General features: G+C 40.5%; 2 protein-coding genes and 1 long non-coding RNA gene across 3 annotated transcripts; 2 read left to right on the top strand and 1 right to left on the bottom strand.

The window, feature by feature from the left end:
- Window positions 1-4357: 4357 nt before the first annotated feature.
- Window positions 4358-7302, bottom strand: LOC122007240. The gene is made up of 2 exons (XM_042563064.1): window positions 5012-7302; window positions 4358-4907 (listed from the first exon to the last, which is right to left on the bottom strand). The coding sequence occupies exons 1-2, from the start codon at window positions 7181-7183 to the stop codon at window positions 4440-4442; spliced, it is 2640 nt and encodes an 879-aa protein (XP_042418998.1). The 5' UTR covers window positions 7184-7302; the 3' UTR covers window positions 4358-4439.
- Window positions 7303-14922: 7620 nt separating this feature from the next.
- On the top strand, window positions 14923-15453 carry LOC122007239. The gene is made up of 3 exons (XR_006118868.1): window positions 14923-15064; window positions 15201-15256; window positions 15354-15453. It is a non-coding gene; the product is annotated as an uncharacterized LOC122007239 (long non-coding RNA).
- A 1294-nt stretch (window positions 15454-16747) lies between these two features.
- On the top strand, window positions 16748-21781 carry LOC122004746 (probable UDP-N-acetylglucosamine--peptide N-acetylglucosaminyltransferase SEC). Its single transcript, XM_042559586.1, has 4 exons — window positions 16748-18462; window positions 18898-19142; window positions 19357-19410; window positions 21703-21781. The coding sequence occupies exons 1-4, from the start codon at window positions 18364-18366 to the stop codon at window positions 21779-21781; spliced, it is 477 nt and encodes a 158-aa protein (XP_042415520.1). The 5' UTR covers window positions 16748-18363.
- Window positions 21782-21986: the final 205 nt, after the last annotated feature.

The following is a 21986-nucleotide window of genomic DNA, read 5'->3' as shown; positions in this document are numbered from 1 at the left end:
GTTTTATTAATTTTATTTTTTTTTCAAAACTTTTTGTATGAAGAGATTTTTTTTTTACGAAATTGAAATTGAGGTTTTGAGATTTTTTTCTTTGTTTTAGATCTAAAGTTTATATAAACTTTTGTTCAGTTGTACGGGGATTCATCTCTCAATTATTAATAAAATATTATTTTTTAGCAAATGGTGACTTTTTTTCTTAATTCTTTAATTTCCTTTTTTGTCTTTTATTTTATTCTCCTTTCTCGTCAGCTCGTAGACAATACTCAATTTATTTTATGATCCATTTATTGAAAGATGTAGAAATTAGGTACAATATCATGAAGAAATTGGCTTTTGGGATAGTCTTAACCACTTGGTGGTTAAGACCTTATTTTTTGTCACAGCCTATCACTTGGCTTAGGGGATAGTGGTTAAGACCTTATTTTTGTCACATCTTATCACTGTTCTTATTTGAGATGGGTGTTCATTAATCTAGAAGTTTACGGATGGTTGATTAAATGGAACATGGAACTTAGTGAATATGATATTTAATATCCATCTTAGATGACTATAAAAATCCAAGCCTTGGCTGATTTTGTGACGGAAATAATAGTCCCGACTCAAAAGGAATATAGAAAAATTTTGTGAATGGATAATTTTCTTAACGGTAAAGTTGTCGCTTTGTGATCAAAAGGTCACGGGTTCGAATTTTGTAAACCTCTTGCAAAAAATAAAGTAAGGTTACGTACAATGGATCATTTCCCAGGACCCCGCATAGCTGGAGGTTCGTGCACTGGATTGTTTTTTTTTATCATCTTCACAACAAGGGATTAGAGTTGAGGTGTTATTAATTTCGTCTTGAGAAGATATACCTCAACTACCCGTTCGGCTAAATTTTTTAGTCACTAACAATGAGACAAAATATATAGCTTTATTGGCCGACCTTCAAGCAACCAAGCAAGTCAGCACTTTCCGTGTAATTATTCATTCCGATTCTTAGCTGGTCGCTCAACAGATAGATGAAAGTTTTGAAATCAAGAATGACCGACTGAGAAGGTATGTTGAAGCCTCCTCACGATTAAAATCAGATTTCTAGGAGGTGGTCCTCTAAAAGATATCTCAATCAGACAACCATAAAGCTGATGAGTTAGCCAAAATGGCGAGCGGCCTAGCTACCTTGACTTTAAACAATTTGATCTCCAAAACTCTACTTATTTCTCATCGATCAAGCACCAATTCAAGAGGAGTCGGTTGACTGGAGGACCCCCTTTATTTATTTTTTGTAACAAGGGATTCTGTCTGCCAACCCCGAGCAAGCCTGATTGTTAAAGCGAAGGGGCGCTTGGTTCACTTTGATCGACGACCATCTATATAAGTGAGCTTTTTCATGCCCTTACTCAAGTGTCTTGATTCCGATGATGCTGATTATGTCATGCGGGAAATTCATTAAGGCATTTGTAATAATCATGTATGGGGCTGGATGTTCGCTCGGAAAATTTTATTGGTCGATTACTTTTGGCCCACATTACATGCTGATACCGCTTGATACATCGTTGCCTGCTTACATTGCTAGAATCACCAGAATTGCTCTCATCATCCAACTGAACTTCTAAAGACTTCAACCTTCTCCTATTCGTTCGATTAATGAGGAATGGATATAGTAGGATCATTTTTGATCGGGCCGCAACAAAAGAAATTCCTTCTTGTTGTTGTGGATTTCTTTTCAAAATGGGTAGAAACGTAAGTCTTGACTTGGATCATAGAAGACATTATTATGAAATTCCTATGGAAAAATATTCCTATGGAAAAATATTGTTTGTTGGTTCGATTTTTCACATAAGCTCATTTCCAACAATGGTTCGTAGTTCCAAAGCTGCAAGCTTAAAGAATGATGCAAAGACTTTAACATTCACTTCCGTTGCTTATCCGCAGAGCAATGGACAAGCGAAAATATTCAAAATCAAGCTTGACCACGTGGGAAGAAATTGAGTTGATGAATTTTTGAGCATCTTTTGGGCGTACTAGACTACTCACTGGGAAAGCACAAGTATTTTCTTGCATTATCCTCATTATTATCTCGCCTATATCTAGCATCTAAATCATGAACTGAATGGTTCTCTACAACATATGTAGTAACTACGATTTCATAATTATTACAACTACAATCATTATAGTTTGTAAGTATAGTAGCTAATGTTTCATATCTACTACACCTATTGTAGTTGTAGTAGCTATGAGTGAGCAAAAGTTCGGTTAAATACAATAAATCGATCGAATTTAAAAATTTGATTTAGTTTTTCTAGTACGGCTAAATTGGTTAATTTAGTTTGATTTTAAAATTTCTTATTAGAAATCGAATAGATCAAATTTTTGGACCTAGTTAAAATTTTAAACCCTAATTTTAAATCGAAATCGAATATTTATTAAATCAAATCAAATTTTTAGATCATAATTAACAAAATTCAATTAATTCTGTTTTTAACCAAATTAATTAGTACTTTATCAGTCGACTCATACAGTCGACTCTACCTAGTGGGAAAAGATTTGGTTATTATTGTTGTTGTTGTTGTTTATCAATTTAGTTTATTCAATTTCTATTAGAAAATATGATCAGTTTGATTGATTAGAAAAAATCAATTTAGTTTGATTCAGTTAATTTAAAAAAAATTATTTTGTTCGTTTTGGTTAATTTTGTTCAGTTCGATTTTAATCGAATTTTTACCCTTAATAGTAGTTACAAAATTATAGCTACTATAAGTAAATATATATTTGTAGTTGTTAAAAAGCGTCACTCCCGGTTCACGATTTGGATAGGAAATATTAGGGAGAGATAATAATGAAATATAGTAGAGGATAGTTGAATAGGGAGAGATGATAATGAAATATTGTAGAGGATAGTTGAATAATTATATATGAGAATGGAACATCCCTTTTCAATTAAAAATAAATAAATGTAATATCATCTTAATCATTCTAAAAATAAGGGATATATATATTTTAAAAATTTTTATCATGAAAGAGTACTTCGCAATAAAAATAAAGATCAAAATTTTTGTCACCAACTATGTATCAACTTGCAATACACAAGTGTGATTGATAGACCATACACTTTGCACGGGATTGGGACTAACTGTTTCTTTGTTTCCTAAAACTGATAAAGGAATCTTCGATGAGATACGAACCCTAAGTAGTAATGTACTCATACAAATCAATCCATACAAAATATATACAGAGCTGTGATATATTCAAAGAAAATTTTTAATGAAATATTCAATGATAGATATATAAATTCATGATTCATCATTTCACTTTTTGTGTATCTCATCATTTTATATGTCTATCCTTAATTATTTCATTAAGATTATTTTATTGAACATATCATTTTCCATATATACAAATCAAAAATAAGAATTAGACGGTTGGAAGGTGGTAGGCTCTAAGGGCATCCAACGGTAGCCAAGGTTTTTAGCTTTTTTCTGTCAGCCCCACTCAAATCGAAGAAAGAGACTAAGATCGAACCTAGGGGTGTCAAAAATGAACCCGACCCGACGACCCAACCCGAGTCGACCCGAAAAAAATCGGGTTCGGGTTGGGCATTTTCGGGTTCGGGTCGGGTTCGGGTTGGAGGGTTGGAGAGTAAAAAAATTTCGGGTTGGGTCGGGTTGGGTTCGGGTTGACCCGGGTTGACCCGGGTTGGCTTAAATATAGGGTTTTGTGGGTTTTTTTAGAGTTAAATCAAATTTTATTTTAAAAATTTAGATGTTTTTATGTATATTAATATCATGTTTGTATGATAATGATGGAATATTGAGATAAAAGTGAAGAATTATAGGGAAAATAGCCCAAAAAAGTCGTTTTGAATCGGATTTTCGGGTTATATGGGTCGGGTTCGGGTTGATCGGGTTGGTCGGGTTCGGGTTCGGGTTGAGGTGTTTTGGGTTGAACTCGGGTTCGGGTCGGGTTCGGGTTGGGTTAAAAAAAAAAAAAAAAAACTCAACCCGACCCAACCCGACCCGACCCACCCGAATTGACACCCCTAATCGAACCCAGCTTCTAAATGTTTGATGACATATAGGAAAGAGAAATTTAAAAAACGTAAAAATTTATTGAAGGTGCTCTAAGTAATTTAGAGGGGAAGGAAAAGAGCTGTTGATTTATATTACAATTTCATATTACATTACTTTTTATAATACTTAATAGAAAATTTTAATTCTATATGATGATAAAAGATGAATATGTTCTTCAATATTCTGTCAATTCATTTTAGGAGGATGAGATAAATATTATTAATCTTTGAAATAATGACTAAGATATAAAGAAGATATTTATTTCATTTTTATTGAAATTCGAATTCAAATCATATGACAACAGTCTTGGATAGATTTCTAATTCGAAACCATACTTCATTAATTAGATATAGGAACCGTACATGAATAAGATTTATATATATCAAATATTTATTATGGCGTTGATACGCCTTGTTTGTTTTCAGCTGCTATACCGAACGATCTCATGATCTTCAGTGCCTCCTCTACATGAGATAACATGGTCTTGCTTTGCCGGACGAAGCCGATGCTGCCGGAGAAGATATGGAAGCACTCGAGCTCTGACGTCGTCTCCGCTACCGACTCCAACAGCCTCTCCATCCCCAGCTCCTTGAACTGATCGATGCTGCTCTCGTTCGACTTCATCATCCAAATGACCAGATTGATCACGAACCTCCTCATTCTCGGAACCTTGATCCCGGGACTGGCGTATTCCTGCAGTATCGCCGCCAGCTTCTCCACCAGCTCGGCTTCCTCAACGCCCGCTCGCCTGAGCGCGTCGGAGAATTCGCCGGGAGTGGTCGTCAGTTCGCAGATCTGCGTTGCGAGACCGAGAGATGCCTCCAGCAATTTGCCCTCGTTCTCAATGATCGCTTTCAGTACCTGCTCCGGAATATTAGGATAAGTTTAATTTGTAAGGGTTAAATCGAAATAAGTTTACTTAGAGGGGGCAAAATAAAACAAGGCCCAGAGAAATGAGATCTTACGGTGGGCAAAGCGGCGATGAGTGGCCGGGGGTGTTGCCGGAAGCCAGTTCCGGGTCCGCCGTAGGCGCATAGATTGCGCAGAATCCTGGACGCCTGGAGTTGGATCTCGCTGCCGTCGTCGAGCGCTTTTATAAGTCGGCTCAACGCCTCTGGTTCGTCGGCGATCCGATTGCAATTCTTCTGGTTTTCCAGCGCCAGGATCGACAGCGTCTCTCCTGCTTGATTCCTCAAGGACATCTCCTCGTTTGTGACTGATGGCTTCAAGAAGATGGCGAGGAGAAGGCTCGTTACTTGTCCGGTTCCGCCGATTTGTTCCTTGGCGTAGCGGTTCATGGCGAGGCTCTTCAGTATCTCTATCGCCGGAGTCTGCAGTTTGTGGAGCTCCCCGTAGCCGATGATCTTCCTCACGTTACTCACCGTGAAGATCATCACGGATAGCTGAATCCGGAGCATCTTGCCGGTGCTGCCGGTGGCGGCGGCGAGCATCTTTACCAGCTCCAGCGCCCGCTTCACCGTCTTGATCTGCAACTTCGACGCCTTTTTGTCGGCCAGAAGGGCCCTGCTCGCCCCGGTGAAGTCGATGATCTTGGACAAGACCAAGGACGAGTTGCCGATCTTCCAGCAGTTGTCGTGGTTGGCGGCGAGCTTTTTGAGAAGGGACAACCCCAGGAGATTGAACGCCGAGAAATCGTAGTTGCCATAGTCGCCGGCGGCCTCCGGCCCCGGCTTTTCGAGTAACGACGATATCGCCTCGATAGCGGTGGGGACGGCGCCGACGCGGAGCACGTATTGCCTCTTCCCGGCGAGCTTCTTCAGGATTTTTGCCGCGCAGCGGCGGAGCTCCTCCTCCTCCTGGTGCGGGTTCTTCCAGCTCAGCATCTCGACGAGCCGCTCAAGGACGGCATTCGAGGTGCCGATCTTGCGGAGCGTATCGGATCCAAAATCTTTACTCCGGGAGAAGCTCCGCAGCACCCGCGCGCCGATGAGCTGCTCGATGCGCAAGTTCGATGCCAAGAGCTCCGTGGCGAAGCTCACGAGGTCCACCTTTAGCCCGTCGACGAAACTGCAGGCGATCAACTTGGAGTAGGTGTCGCAGAAGAAGCACGTCACGGCGACGTCGACGCCGACGTCGACGTCGTCGTCGCCGGAGCTCCCGGGGAAGCAATTGCTGCTCACGACCTCGAAGAGGTAGCAGCAGTAGAATTTCCACCACCAGTAGACCTTCCGGATTAAAATAATCATGGCTTCGGCGAGCGCGAGGAAGTAGAAAATGATGAGCGCCGAATTCCGGATTCTGATCTCGGAGGTGACCTCGCCGTGGCCATGCTGAACCAGGCGCGTTATGGAGTAGGCGGACAAGGCGATTTGGAGCCACAAGAAAAGCGAGCGGATTTTCTTGGCTAATATGACCCAGCCGCTGTAGTGAAACAGGGGAGCGTCGGGAAGTCGCCACAAGCGAAACCAGCCGGAGTTGTCGTCGATCGTGAATCTTTGGTTCTCTTCTCTGCCGGCCTCGGCCCGGTTAATTTGGAGGACGGAGCCGCGGCCGTGGCGGCGGAGCGTGATATGCAAGGAGAGGAAGGAAAACTGGGAATTGAACTTGATGGTGCGGAGGAGGGACCAGCAGACGGCCGCGGGAACCACCTCCCACATGGACCGGTCGGCGACGGGGAGGGGACCTGCAATTGCGAGTTTGGAGGGGTCGAACAAGAACCGGAAGATGAGTTGGAATAACCCGAAGCTGGACCACTCGGTGGCGGCGGCGGCCATCTCCCACGCCGACTGGTTATGCCACTCCAGCTCGTTGTTGCGGCTGAACACGCGGAAGGACTCGACGACGATGATGGCCGTGACGAAGAAGAAGTCCTTGCGATCGAGCGTGATGGCGAAGCCGCCGAGGATGACGACGGTGGCCCAGACGAAGGCGAGCGTGCCGATCACGTTGGCGAACTTCTCCAGCATCGCGAGGTGGAAGGCGAAGACGATGAGCTCCCTCTCCGGAACCTTATCGGCCGCGCCGCCGCCGGGCGGAGGCGGCGTCGGCTGGCGGACAACTTCAGACTGGGGATGGGAGAAGGAGCTCTGCGCCGGAGGCAGCGTCTGCCGGCCTCCGGCGTTGTCGATTTCCAGTCTGACGCTCGCATCTTCCCCTCCGTTTGATGGAAGCTCCATGGCTCCGATGCGATGGCCAACAATCAAAATTTAAAGGATCGATAAAAGAAGTTCGATGATCGAGTGGCAGAACCCAGACCATGATATATACACTGAAAAGAAATAATAATAATGAAAATAATCTACATCGAGTTAATTTTTTTTATAAGTAAATTGTATATTTAAGATGCGAATATAATTCTCGGATATTAGTAGCATGAAATCATGATTGACATATTAGAAATTTGGACACCTTAATAAGTTTTCTTACTGTCTAACTATTTGACTTTAGTCAAAATTTAATCTCCCTTAGCTTGAAAAAACATCTGAAAACATATAACATCCACCGATAACTAGATATTTCATACTTACTTTCATCCTTCTCCGTAGTATCATGTCAGAGTTGCATTTTTATATGAAGATATTAGATATTATCATTTCAAGATATAATAGTAACTATAAATAATGATAGGTCTTTTTTATATGTTTTTTTTTTTTTGTCATCACAGCTGCTTCTGCCCTTTTATATATAGTTGACTAATTCATTTAATGCTTATTCATGGAAGCGTAAATAGATGAAATGATAGGTCTTTTTATATATTATCATCACAGCTGCTTCGGTCCTTTTATATAATTGACTAATTAATATGAAACGTTGACTTATTCATTAAATGCTTTTTAATAGAAGCGTAAATAGATGATAAACATAATCCAAATTAATTTAAATTTAGTAAGATATTAGATATTTTTATTTCAAGATATAAAAATAATTATAAATAATGAGGTCTTTTTATATATTTTTTTCATCACGACTCAACTGCTTCTGTCCTTTTTTTATAGTGGACTGATAGTAGGAAAGTTGACTAATTCATTTAATGCTTTTTAATAGAAGCGTGAATGGATGATAAAAATCATCCAAATCAATTTAAATTTACCAAGATACTAGATATTTTTATTTCAAGATATAAAAGTAATTATAAAATAATGATAGGCCCTTTATGTGGTGATAAGAAAGGGTCTATTCTGCGAAGAACTATTATCACGGTATTGGTCAAAATTAAGATGATCAACGCTTCGACAACATCGGTCGATCGGGCGAGTAGGCTGCCCGGTTGAGAGAAGGGGAGCCCGATCCGACATCACCTTTGGCTCGGCAACGCGCCGAGCACCCGACGCTCAATAAGGGAGAGGTCACAAGGATATGCGGAAGGCATGTTGAGCGACTATCTCGTTCGGACTTACAACAGTACTCGGAACATAAAAGCATAGCAGAGTTATAACTAAGCGGGCTATATACATAAACAACAATATTACGATCGAGGGACAATGGAGTAATGGCCGAGCAGCTATCCTGCTTGACCAGGCAACACACTCGCCAACCAAATGGACAGTGGAATAATGGTCGAGCGGCTATCCCGCTCAGCCCAAGAACAGACACAACACCATCTTTCTACATCTTTTTGGGAGCTAACGTTGTTGACAGGCAGTATGGTCAGACAAAAGATCGTACGGTGGAAGCTTCCACTATCACTTCAGAGATATGCTCAGTCCGTTAAGGTACTGTGTCAGAGACACTTTACCGACAAGTCTTTTCAGGAAAGCTTTGAGAGAGCGTGCACACCTTGGGAAGTGTGCACGCACGCTACAGGAGTTCTATATAAAGGGGGTCCAAGCTTCAGCGGAGGTATGCGCAATAGCTGTTGCTATTGTTCACTTCTTGTTGCTCCGCTTCCATATTCATCGTCGGTGACTGACTTGAGTGTCGGAGGGCCAACGTCGAGGACCCCTTCCCTGGCTCGGCACTGACGTGGTCTGTGGTTGCAGATCCAAGCGGAGTCCAGTAGCGGTCAGTAGGAGCGCCACATTCCCATCTTTCGTCTCTTCGACTTTCGGACAAGATCATATTTGGTGACGTCTGTGGGAGCGTAGCTTGCATCCGAGCTGAGAAGATGAAGGACGCTGGACGACTTATGACAGTGACACTGACCAAGGAGGAGCTCGACATGCTTGTGCAAGCTCGAGCAGTAAAGATAGTCGAGCAACAACAACAACCGGCGCTAGCCGATAGGCAAGCACAACAAGCAACGTCGACAGCAGGAGGCCGAGTGGAGCATGAAGACCGAGCGGAACAACTCTCTGTATGGGGACAAAATAGAAGGCCGATCGGCACACAGGGGGAAGCACTGCCCGTGCTGATCCCCTTCCATCGCGTCTTGTTCCAAATGCCCTCGAAAATAGCCCAAGCTAATCAAGAACGAGGATCATCTTCGGATGACACTCCCGTTTGGGACGCATGAAGAGGCAAGGCGCCCCGAGGCAACACATCGCCCGAACGGATCAATCGGCAGTTCTCTGAGGAGATCTTGCGGGATCCTTTGCCCAGACACTGCAATTCAATGGCGATCGGGTCATACAATAGATTGATCAATCTAGATGACCATCTGGATAGGTTCGATAATGAAGCTACTCTCCACCAATACACAGATGAGGTGAAATGCCGGGTGTTTCTCACTACTCTCTCCGGCTTGGCCTAGCGCTGGTTCAGAAGGCTGCCGGACGGATTAATACGCAACTTCAAGGACTTCTGAGCAGCCTTCTTGCATCATTTCGTCAACAGCCGACGCTATCAGAAAACGAGCGTCAGCCTCTTCTCCCTAAAGCAGGGACCGAAAGAAACGCTTCGAGCATATATACAGTGTTTCAACCAGATAGCCATGGACATCCCCTCGGTCTCATCCGAGATAATGATGAACGCCTTCACCCAAGGGCTCGTCGAGAGAGATTTCTTCCGATCACTCATTAGGAAGCCACCCAGGGACTTTGACCACATGTTCAAGAAGACCAATGAGTATATAAACGTAGAAGAAGCCCAAACAGCAAGAAGAAAGGAGGCGTCGACCGAACCTTCTATAACAGTCGAGCATCGACCATCAAGCAACCACCAACCACCTAGGGGGCCAAGGACCAAAGGAGCACAACCACACCAAGAGACTAGAGCGCACGCCATGCAGCATGTGGCTTCCGATCGGTCGAAGGCATTGAAGGGCAAGGTATGAACGCCGATATTCTGCTCCTTCCACCAGTGGATGACACACAATACGCGTGATGGAGTTTCGGATGATCGAAATAGACCCTCCGCTCGGGAGGAAGAAAACAGAAGCAACATTGCCCAAGGAGAAATATGCATAATCGCCGGTGGGCCGACCGGGATGACTCTAACCGAGCCAAGAAATCATACATTCAGCGGCCGGAGATCCACACAGTAGGATACAGCCGGGAGACGGTAGAAGGGCTCGAGATCAACTTCGGACTCAGAGACCTAGAGGGAGTGGAGATCCCTCATGACGATGCTTTGATCATCCGAGCGATGATCGCCAACTATACTATTCATCAGATTTTTATTAATACAGAGAGCTCGGTGAATATTATCTTCAAGAAGGCGTTCGATCAATTATAGATCGATCGAGGCGAGCTGCTGCCAATAACGACACCGCTTTATGGATTCACAAGTAATGAAGTTTTACCGATCGTCCAAACATGGTTGGTCATCTTGCTCTGAGAGGAGCCGCTTAGGAGAACAAGGACCATGAACTTCATCGTGGTGGATGCACCGTCGGCCTACAACGTCATCCTAAGCCGACCGACCCTCAACGAGTTTCAGGCAGTAATGTCTACATACTACCAAAAGATAAAGTTCTCGGTTGACGACCGAGTGGGAGAAGTCAGGGACGACCGAGTGAGAGAAGTCATGGGCGACCAACTGGCCGCTCGGCGCTGCTACATTGAAATAGTCAAGACCGAAGCAAAAGCCGCTCGGAAGACTCCGCTGCTAAAGGTAAATGCTATCACTAAGAAGCCTCCCACTCTAGTATATGAAGAAAAGGAGGAGGTTCAGATCCACCCCAGCTGGACGGAAGCAACCACATTTATTGTCGCCGACCTAGAAGTGGAGAAGAATGTAGAGTTGGTCTCCTACCTCAAGTAAAATCATGATGTGTTCGCATGGTCGACACATGAGCTTCCTGGGATCTTCCCGAGTGTGGCGCAGTACGAGCTACATGTCCGATCGGACGCTCGGTCAGTGAAGCAAAGAAAGATGAATTTTAGCATCAAGCAGAACCTGATCATCCGAGCAGAGATAGAGAAACTGCTAGAGGTCGGCTGTATACAAGAAGTTCAATTCCCGAGCTGGTTCGCCAACGTAGTGCTAGCCTCTAAGCCGGGCAACAAATGGTGAGTCTGTATTGACTTCCGTGATCTGAACAAGGCATGCCCGAAGGATTTCTACCCGCTGCCTCAAATCGATCAGATTGTGGACTCCACTACGAGATGTGAGCTGATCTGTATGCTCAACGCATACCAAGGGTACCACCAAGTGTCGCTCGCCCACGAAGATCAGGAGAAGGCCAACTTCATTACCACTACAAAAAAATTGGACATTAGGACCGCAATATTAGCAGCGGTTGATGAAGCGGTTGTAAAAGCAGACCCAATAGAATCGGTCAAGTTTAACCGCTCTTAAAATCGCTTCAATTGAGTTTTTTTTAAGCGGTTGGTAAACCGTTGATATGGACCCATATAGAACCGGTTATTAGAACTGTTCCTATAAGTTTCTTTTAGAATTGGTTTAGAACGGCTTCTAAAGGTTACATGCGACCGCTTCTAAAGGGTACATACGAGATTAATAAAAAAAACATGCTCGCATCTCATATTATTTTCACAATTCCAGCAAACCTTTCTATTTCGGCGACTCTCTTTGTTCCAGCGACCTTCTCTTTTCTATCGACCATCTATGTTCCAGCGATCCTCTCTATTCTAGCGACATATCAGATTAATTACATCCTAGTATCATCATTCGACATCCACGGTGCAATAAGTTTCTGAAGTAACTAGCCATGAACCCATGACACAAGAAATGTTGCATGATGCATTTGGAATGCATGAAGGATCTATAAGTAATGAAAATTACATTGGAGCATCAACGAGTCATACACCGATGAATTCTAATGTGAAAGATTTCTATCAACTAATAGAGGAAGAGAAACAACAACTATATACTGGATACATAGAGTTTTCTAAACTATCGTTCCTTGTTGCCTTACAATTTGCCACCTTGGAGGTAACATGGAGGTATACATCAATGACATATTGATAAAATCCCTCCAAGTTGCTAACTTGTGCACAGATATCTAGGAGACCTACCAGATGCTGAGGACCTATAGGATAAAGCTGAATCCAAGCAAGTGTCTGTTCGGTGCAAAAGTGGACGCTTCCTGAGATACATCGTCATCAAGTGGGGCATTGAGGTGAATCCGAACAAAGTAATAGCGCTACAAGACAGGTACTAACAGACAAGTACTTACAGAATTTTGAAACTTAGATGTGTAGAATTCTGAGGCTCCAAGGGAGTTATAATGCATATAGTGAGTTTCTTGTAGGTCTATGATCAGTAGGTACCAGTGATCGTCTGCATTATTTAATAGACAGAATATATATCTGAGTGACTTGTCAGTGTCAGTGCTTGCTGATAGACCAAATGTCTCATATGTTTCCATTGCAAACAAATCCTGCATATGCACACAAACATTATTGGAGAGAATATATGGAGAATAAAAAAAAGTAGATAATAGAAGTTGGTGTTATACTTACAGCAAAACCGGCAGGACAAAATATAGATGACCAATAAGGTATACCGGAAGATTTGACTTCCTCTGCAATGATTACAGAATATGCGTTTATGCAATCACCATCTCTGTCGACAGTCCAATCAAAAATACATAGCAAATATGGCATATTCAATGAAATCGTTCCGTTGGACCATATTGGAAACATGCACATAAATTTGGTTTTACATCAATAATGCCTATTGCTGCTACAATTGGAGCAGTTACAGAAATTATATATGTTATTGTAACTTCTAAATCATCCATGGTTGATTTTATTCAACAATATGAAATGTTTGTTTGACTATACAATAAGCTGATAATTCCAATGTAATTTATCCTTGTGTTCACAATAGAAGTATTAACATAATTCATCATATATTTGCATTATAGTAAGTGTATAACTCAACAAACATTTGACTCACTTTAGCTGACTCAGTTTCAATAATGTCTCTGCCACCACATTATCTTTAGTTTTCTTAAAATATGACTTCACTTGCTGAACAAATACATAAAGACAAGTTTTCTGTGTGAGTAATTATATATGAATTAGGACTAAAAAACAAAACATTTAACCAACCAAAATCGTACCTTAATGATTTTGGATTTTTGTTTGACAAGCGTATGCAAGAGTTTAGTTGATGAAGATGTGGCAGCTACATCAGTACATGAGACAGGGGCTTCTTGTACTTTAACAAGAGGCTCAACATTTTCCTCTCCTTTGCCCTTGGACATCTCTGTCTCATGCTAATCTTGGAAAGTGACTCTTTTACTCATTTGGCCAAGGGCACTCCCTTAATCTCTTTGGCAGTTGGGGGTATTCTTTTCTTTGTAGCACACCTCTTTGACTTGGTTAATGGCCAATTGGCAAGTAATGAGACTATAACCTTGGCAAGCAACTGATTTTGAAGATCTTTAATTTTTTTTATCTTGCTCTGTTATAATTTGATCTTTTACATCTATAATTCTGTCCTTCTCATCAATTGTTTTGTCCTTGGAAGCTAATGAAGTTTCTGCATCACTGGCATATAATTTATTCTCAACAATTAACTTACTAATTTTAGCCTCCATCTGGGCAATGGTCGGTCCTTGCTCTCAACCACAGATTCCAAATGAACAATTTTGACCTCCCTTGCTTGACAATTTGTACAAGCCTCTTTCTCCTGCTCAGGACATGCTTGGGGATTTTCTTGAGCGTCGACTGTCTGTTCAGGAAATTGCTCAAGAACTTGTTCAGGATGTTGCTCAGCAGCTGATTGTAAAAACCCCTACAACATCTTATAGGGAATCGTTTGAGAGCATATGTGCACTACAAGAAAAACCCTCATAGACATCGGTGGAACAACAACGGTTTTAAGTAAAAACCGATATCTTTGAGTATTTTACATCGTTTTTTCCAAAAATCGATGTCTATAAGCGCATATTTTCGCTCATAAACATCGGTTTTTTAAGCCGATGTCTATGAGCGTCTTTTTTTCGTTAATAGACACTAATTTTAACAACGGTTTTTGAAACCCGATGTCTATGATAAAATAAAATAATTTAATTTTCCTACTAATACTTAGCCAAAATTTACAACACTTCACTCTTCCCTCTAAACCTAAACCTATATCGCGACATCCACTGTATATCCACCACTTTCCTCCTCGCCGCTGGCCATCCGGCCTCATCTCCCATTTCCCCTTCCTAGATCGATGCACAGCACAGCTTGCCTTATGTTTGACTGAGGACGCAGAGGGTAGCAGCGTAGGCGGCTTGACCCATGGAGGACGAGGTGACGGAGTTGCATTCCATCCCCGGACGCCGCCTCCAGAATTGGCAGCGGTGATGGCAGCTCATTCTCGCCCGCCGGTCTCCGCTCCACTCTTCGTCGCACACGCTATCGCCCTTGCTGCCTTCGGCGACCCCGCGGTCGGCCACCCCGCGGACGGCGACACCGCTCACGCCGAGGATGCCCAGCCGCTGGCCAGCCCCATGCGGAAGGCCGTGGTCAGCATCCGCTGCCAGCAAATTGATTGGCTTTTGTAGTTTTGACTTGGGAAGACTCGCACTTCTAGCCAGGATCTTCTGTGGAGCTGAGTCAAATTAGGGTTTCCGTTCCCACTCTATGAAAGCTGTGCCTTCGGTCATCATTCTCCTTAACAACGTCAGCAAGCAAGCGATAGAAACGAAGCGAGCGTGGCGATGGAACAGACATACCTTCATCATGATCAAGCCCGACGGCGTCCAACGCGGCCTGGTGTGCTCTCCCTCTCCCTCCCCCTTGATTTCTTCTTCCTTCGCTTCGTTCATCTATTCTTCGGCATTGCATTGCGTAATTTACAGTAGATGTGTTACTGAAACACCAAAATCCTTCTTCTTCCCTTTTTTTTTAGTTGAAAGGTTGGAGAAATCATTAGTAGGTTTGAGAAAAAGGGTTTCTACTTGAAAGGTGAAGATTTTACCAACTGCAATCCTTTTTTTGTTTTCCCCGTCTACTTTAGAGAAGAAACGAGAAATTTTCTTGGTTATTTTTGTGCGTCGATCAGGGTTGAAGTTGGTCGGCGTGGAACGCTCCTTTGCGGAGAAACACTACGTCGACCTCTCCACGAAGCCTTTCTTTGGTTCCCTTGTGGAGTACATCATCTCTGGTCCGGTGGTAGCGATGGTATGGACGCGAAAGAATGTGGTGGTCAGACTATGCAATTGAGATTGGCAGGTGATTTCTTCTTCGTCAGTTAAATTTCTTGAAACTCAAATAAGCTTGAAACTTTGCTTGTCAAGGCCATGTTCTTGCATGTGTAACCTAGAAACTCAAGTATAGTGGAAACTAAAAAATATTAGAGTTTCATCTTCTTGATATCTTGATTGCAAGTATTAATTGATTGATGCATGCAATGTGTTTGATGAATTTCCTCAAACACTATCCAGCAAGAGATCTGAATGAAGTTTCCAGCATATGAAGAAAAAAAATCTTTTGGGGTTCAAGCTTGTGTGCCCGATTACGAGCTTTACAATATTACTTTCTCTGATTTTTGGAATCCATTAGCTGGACCTCTTCATATATCTGTGCAGATTACTATCTCCCTATAATGAACATGTTGCATAGGTTGGATTCTCATGTGTCAAATGGGTATGGATCGTTCTGTTCTTCTGTGTTCATAGCTCATTCATATCGTGTTAGCTCGATGCAGTTAAGAATTTTACATTACATTGTTGTCTTGTCACTTACAAAAGGGAATATGGAACACTGAACAAGCTGCACACATTCCTCTTACAGACAATTCTAACATTGAGCAGGTCTGTAGTAAGGCATTTTTTCCCCATTCTTTCTCATCGTCTAGGTTTGTGTTAACTTTTTTCCTTTGGCCCTTCAAGTTGAAAACCAAGAGGAATCACTATGTTGAGGGAAGAGAGGTAGGCAATCGCGAGTTTCTTTGCTCATGAGATAGACTACAAAGGTCATTTAAATTTAGATCTTCTGCTACTGCTATGATCCTCATTGGCTATCTAGTAGAAGGTTTCATCAGTTAGACTAATCTGCATTTCGACATGTAATCTCCACAACCAACAGATAGTAATCTCACCACACAAAACAATATAATGAAGAAAACATTATCCTGTTGACTGTTATGGGTGCTAAGGGAATATGTATCTCCCTATTACTAGCTTGGCATATGATAAACAATTATTTGTGCGACTCTTTTACAACATTATGAGGTCAACAAGCATTTAAACAATATTTGTTTTCCAATATAATCTCACCACACAAAACAGAATTAAGAAATTACTTTGATCACAGATTACATTCAAGCCAAATGTTATACAGGCTTGATTTTGTTTTATTGTTCAGAATACTGTGGAAACAAAAACAATATTGCATCATTTAATAATCTTCAAATGGCACTCTAATTGAATTCTGGTTTTGGTGGCATTTGCAGGGTCCATGATGCTTCCTTCCAACATGGTGACAACCATGCTAATTGAAGGTCTATTTTCTGGCTTTATCTGTATGCACCATAAACCCACTATCATCATCTTTTTTGTAATTTCTTTAGTCTTAGGATTAGCATCAGTCTCAGGACTAACAAGACTGGTATCAGGAGTGACCAAATCATAGTACTTATCAAAACTGTCATAAACCCAGTCTGGAAAATAAATTTCACTACTGTGGTCTGCCATTGCTTTGAAGTTCTTTCTCCCTCCAACGATTTCTAATATCATCATTCCGTAGCTATAAACATCTGACTTACTGGATGCAGTCATATGGCGTTCTGCTTTCTATATACTGCAAAAATTGATCAGATGTATCATCCCTAATTATTCACCCAATTTTAAAGCCAACCCAGTGTAAAAAAGTACAGTTAGTCATAACAAAATTGTAGTGACCAAATTGCCTACATACTTATTAGTCTAGCTTATGAGGAACTTGAATGGCCTCAAGAAGGTGATCCAACTGATAGTAGTTGAACCAAATGAAGATAGTGTGAATAAATTATTTTATATATTTTAAGAAAAATCATAATAATCTACTATACACCATGCATCACTATATTTAGTTTCTTTCAAATCAGTTGCCTTATAACATATTATTTCAAATGTGCAGATCAAAGAAGCTGAGCAAACAAGTAAAAATTTTGATATCTTTTAATATTTCAGTGTGTAAATAAATAAATATCTATCAATAAAATATCTTAGTTTATCTGCTTCGTTATAGGCTTTATGTTGGTGAGTAGCTACAAGTGGGGTCATGTGCATGCATTTTATAATGCCCTTGTCACATGGACCAACAACGGTTATATGATATCGATGGAATTATTCTGATAGAAAGTGGATCTCATTCCATGTATTAGGGTCAGAAGCCATTTGGATTCTGATAACCCATAATCCAACTCATGTGTAATTGTTAGTCTATCTTTAAGAACTAGTGAGGCCTTGTTAATTGGCAGGATGTAGCATCAAATTTATCTCAACAGTTAGTATACTTTGTAACCTTGACCGTTTAACTGAAAATTTTTGCCATTCCTTTCACACATCAAATAATATTAGCTGCACAATCTTTGTTAGTATCAAAGAAAGGTTTGTGAATTTAGCCAGAAAATGTTATGGTGATCTCAGATGGTACGTCTTCTTTAGTACTAAGGTTGTGCCTATAGTTGATCAGCGTCTTCTGTTTTTGCAACATACTACGCCCTTTGTATATTGTTGCTCCCTGCTTTATTGAATTCTTTATCAAACCTTCACTTTCCTTGATGGTTGCTTGCCTCCTAATTGAAGGGGAAGCATTGACAAAACTGTTATTTAAGCTATTGTTTGTAGAACGGCCAGAGCTTGTGGATATTATAGGGTGACTTTTTAATTTGGATATTTTTATTCTCTTAAGTTTTTTTTCCTTGTTGAATAACTTCATTTTAATAATTTTTCCCATGTCATGCTTTGCTTTACAACCTAACCATCCACAAGCATTGTCAAGCCTTGATAAGCTTTAGAAATGTTTGATGACAACTGTGCGGATAGTTTATTTTTGTTCCTTAATGAAACTTCTCTTCATGCAGCAACATGATGAGTGTTGCTGCATCATTCTATAAGGCAACTTTAGCAGTTACAACAGGGATATCTGCGCCCTTCAACAACTTAGTTATTATATACAAGCAACAGGTAGAGTACTATATCTACCTTTTTCATTGCAATCATGTACTAACAACATGTTCATTGCCATCACGCCCTCGCAATCATGCTTGGTTTTTTGTCAAACAGTTGGCTACAGCATGTTTATGTTTTAACAGGATACAGTTAAAATGCCATTTGGACTGCTATGAGATTGAAGTGAGAAGGATCATCAGTGATGGATGGTCGTTGACCATTTAGTGCAACTACCTCTCATTTTAGTGGGGAAGCATCTGCATTGGCTTTGACAAATTCAGTTTAAAATATTTTATTGGATCAAACTTTTCTTAGGGATATGAATTCCAGTTTACTATGTGGAATTTTTGTAAAAATCACTTCTCGCTTTTATTTCTTCCTTATTCAATCATGAGATTTTTGTCGGTTTATATTGGCAAGATACTTCGGCTAATTTCGTTAATTTGGCAGATACTAGGCAACACCTACATAGCTACACTGCTAGTTCAACCTTTGCTTCCTGCGTGGATATTCAATCATGAGAATTGCTGCTTTCTGCTAGTTCAGACTGATGTTGATGGTCTTGTCAATAGAGGGAACACATTTAAGGAGATTGGTAGAGTTACTGAAGCAATTCAGGATTATATACGTGCTGTGAATATCAGACCAACTATGCCTGAAGCCCATGCAAATTTGGCTTCAGCTTACAAAGATAGGTAATTGCTTCTTTGAATTTGTGTCGGTGTTGGACTATATCAGTATCTTACATCTATGATTCTTCTTTCTATTTATTTGTGGTTGAGATAATTGATGAACGTTTCTCTTTTTAAGCATTCCAATTACTCATCTTGTTACCTGGTGCTCTTACTACCTTTTCAACTATGATTGTTGGTCTTGATTTATTAATATATTATTTATGTGTTTTTACAGTTTACAAATCTCAAGTACTCCAGAGTTGAAATTGATGAAGTGCGGTTCGAGTGGGCTGAATGCATGCTAGATTACATTTGAAGTGCGGTTCTACCTTGATGTGTTGTTAAAAGAATGTTCTATCTTGATTCTGATATCTATTAGCTTTCGATGTAAAAAGAATATTTGTGTATTTTATGGATACTGTTGTAAGAAGATTATTTATGTAATTTGTGTATTTTATGAATATTGTTGAATGAAGAATATTTGTGTAATTTGTGTATTTTTTTTTGTTACTGTCGGTTTCGGAAATCAAATTTGTACTGTTAAAAAATAATGATATTACATCAGTTTTTCACCGCTGCAAAACCGATGTTATTAACTAATATTACATCGGTCGTATACCGCTGTCAAAATTGGTGTTATTAACATATAATATTACATCGGTTTTACACCGTTGATGAAACAGTGTCGTTAAGTGATATTACACCGGTTAATAACCGATTCGAACACCGGTGTCGTTAAGTGATACTACACCGGTTTTAACCCGATGTCTAAAATGGCAGACCTTTTACATCGGCTTCATAGACATCGGTCGAAAATGTAATAGACACCGGTGGAAAACCGATGTCTATGAGGGTTTTTGTTGTAGTGGTGTCTCTAGGTCCGATGGACTTAAATCAACAATTATTTTGGCAGTAGGTAATTCTGCGATCCTAAACTTTATTGTCTCTACACGGGAGCCTAACCACTTCCATCTGCATATTCTTGGAAGGGTATGATGTCTGTAATGATCTATTATTCTGACATGTTCACACATCCAGACCTACAATATAATAAAATTGTTTAAATATGATATTTTCTGCATAAATCTTATGAGACTATCATTAATTTAATCACTTACAGCTAGGAGATGTGTGAACCCTTTGAGCATGGAAGCTTGATTTCCTGTAAGGTCCTTTGGTTTTGGCCTCTGTAAAGCATCACACCAATAGCCCCTATCTGTGGGCTCATATAGTCATATATAGCCTTACACCAATTATACCTACCTAAATTAGCAAAATCATACACAATCTATTAGTGATTTTACTGGTAATCTAGATATACTGCTAGTAGTAGTAAATAAAACAAAAATAAAGAAATACAATATTAAAAATTGGCAAAAGAGAGTATCGGATTCAGCAGATGAAGGTTGTTTGTTGAGGCTGATTATCTTGTTCTCTAATTCCTTCTGTGTACACTCCACATTACTGAAGTGTTGAAGAAATAGTGGGGTGGTGGCAGCATGCTGCTGCAAATTTACTACATCGCCTTGGTCTGGGAGTCCTAGAATCAGTTAAACATCTTTCCTTGTGAAGCTAATCTCCTTATTATGAAAGATGAAACATCTGGCTTCAACGTCCCAATTGTCAAACATATTCTGTATAAGACTTCGGATATTTTTAATTTCAGACATGGCTACTGCCCAAGCAAATGAGCTTCCATTGATTATCTCCATCTGTTAGTCGTTTATGTGTAGTGATGATAAAAAACCCTTGAAGTGTGGGTAATTACTTTTCCAATGCACTTTTTTATGATATGTCCGGGAAGCAGCAGTTCTCTGGCTCGCTACTTAATTCTGTCAAACAAATATATAAGATCTTAGTGATATTCAGTTGCCTTCAATGCAATGCAGTTGATTTTCACCCATACTATGTTACCTTACACTGTTATTTTTTAACCATAATCTAATACATTACAATGTGTATAATTTCTCCTAAGTAGTACAATGTGAGTAGTTGCTGCTAAACATGAGTACTCTACACGTTGTAGCAGTTAGGGTCAAGTAGTTGCTACAATAGTGAGAAGTCAATTGAAACTGTAGGGTTTAACCACGTTGTATCAACAATAGGGTTCAACTACAGTAACTACTACAATAAAGATAAACTTTTTTTAAATACTCTATTCCCTCAACCATAATCTTAAACCTGAAAACCCTAAAATCAATAGACCCCATTGTAGCAGCTAGGAGACAAATCAAACCCTAAAAATTCAAACCCTTAAATAAAACGAGATGACTCAAAACTTTCATCCCTATCAGAATACTTACGATGGAGACGAAGATTTGGATGAGAAACAAGTCGTCGCGGTGAGATTGATTGACGAAGACACCGTGTGGGCACTGATCTACTATGATTGAAATGCTTTCGAAATATTTATCACACGGCGAGTTTAGGGGTTAAACCTTTGGCCAATGAGGGTAAAAATGTAATTGCACAATATATATATTTGCACAATAATTGCAAAAAGATAATTGGTAAGAAAAGGTTATTTGGACCATTAGCTGCTACAACGTGTAGCAGTTATTCTAGAGTAACTACTACACAGTGTAGCAGCCATTCTTGACAAGCTGCTACTTCAACGTGCTGCAGTTGCTTCTTCAATGTGTAGAACCTCATTTAATTGATCTAAATAAAAAACTGAGATTGCTATGATCTATTATTGGTTGAAAATGTAGAGTAACATCTTGTTGAGTGTAAACGAAGAAAGAACTGTTACATCGTTGTAGCAGTTAACATTTCAAGTTAGCTGCTACAAGTTGTAGCTGCTATATGAACAGTTAGCTGCTACAAGGTGTAGCAGTTATTAGTAGAAGCAGCTGCTACAACGTG

Source organism: Zingiber officinale, chromosome 7B (genome assembly GCF_018446385.1).
Source record: "Zingiber officinale cultivar Zhangliang chromosome 7B, Zo_v1.1, whole genome shotgun sequence".
NCBI classification, from domain to species: domain Eukaryota; kingdom Viridiplantae; phylum Streptophyta; class Magnoliopsida; order Zingiberales; family Zingiberaceae; genus Zingiber; species Zingiber officinale.
This window is presented reverse-complemented; position numbering and strand designations above follow the sequence as displayed.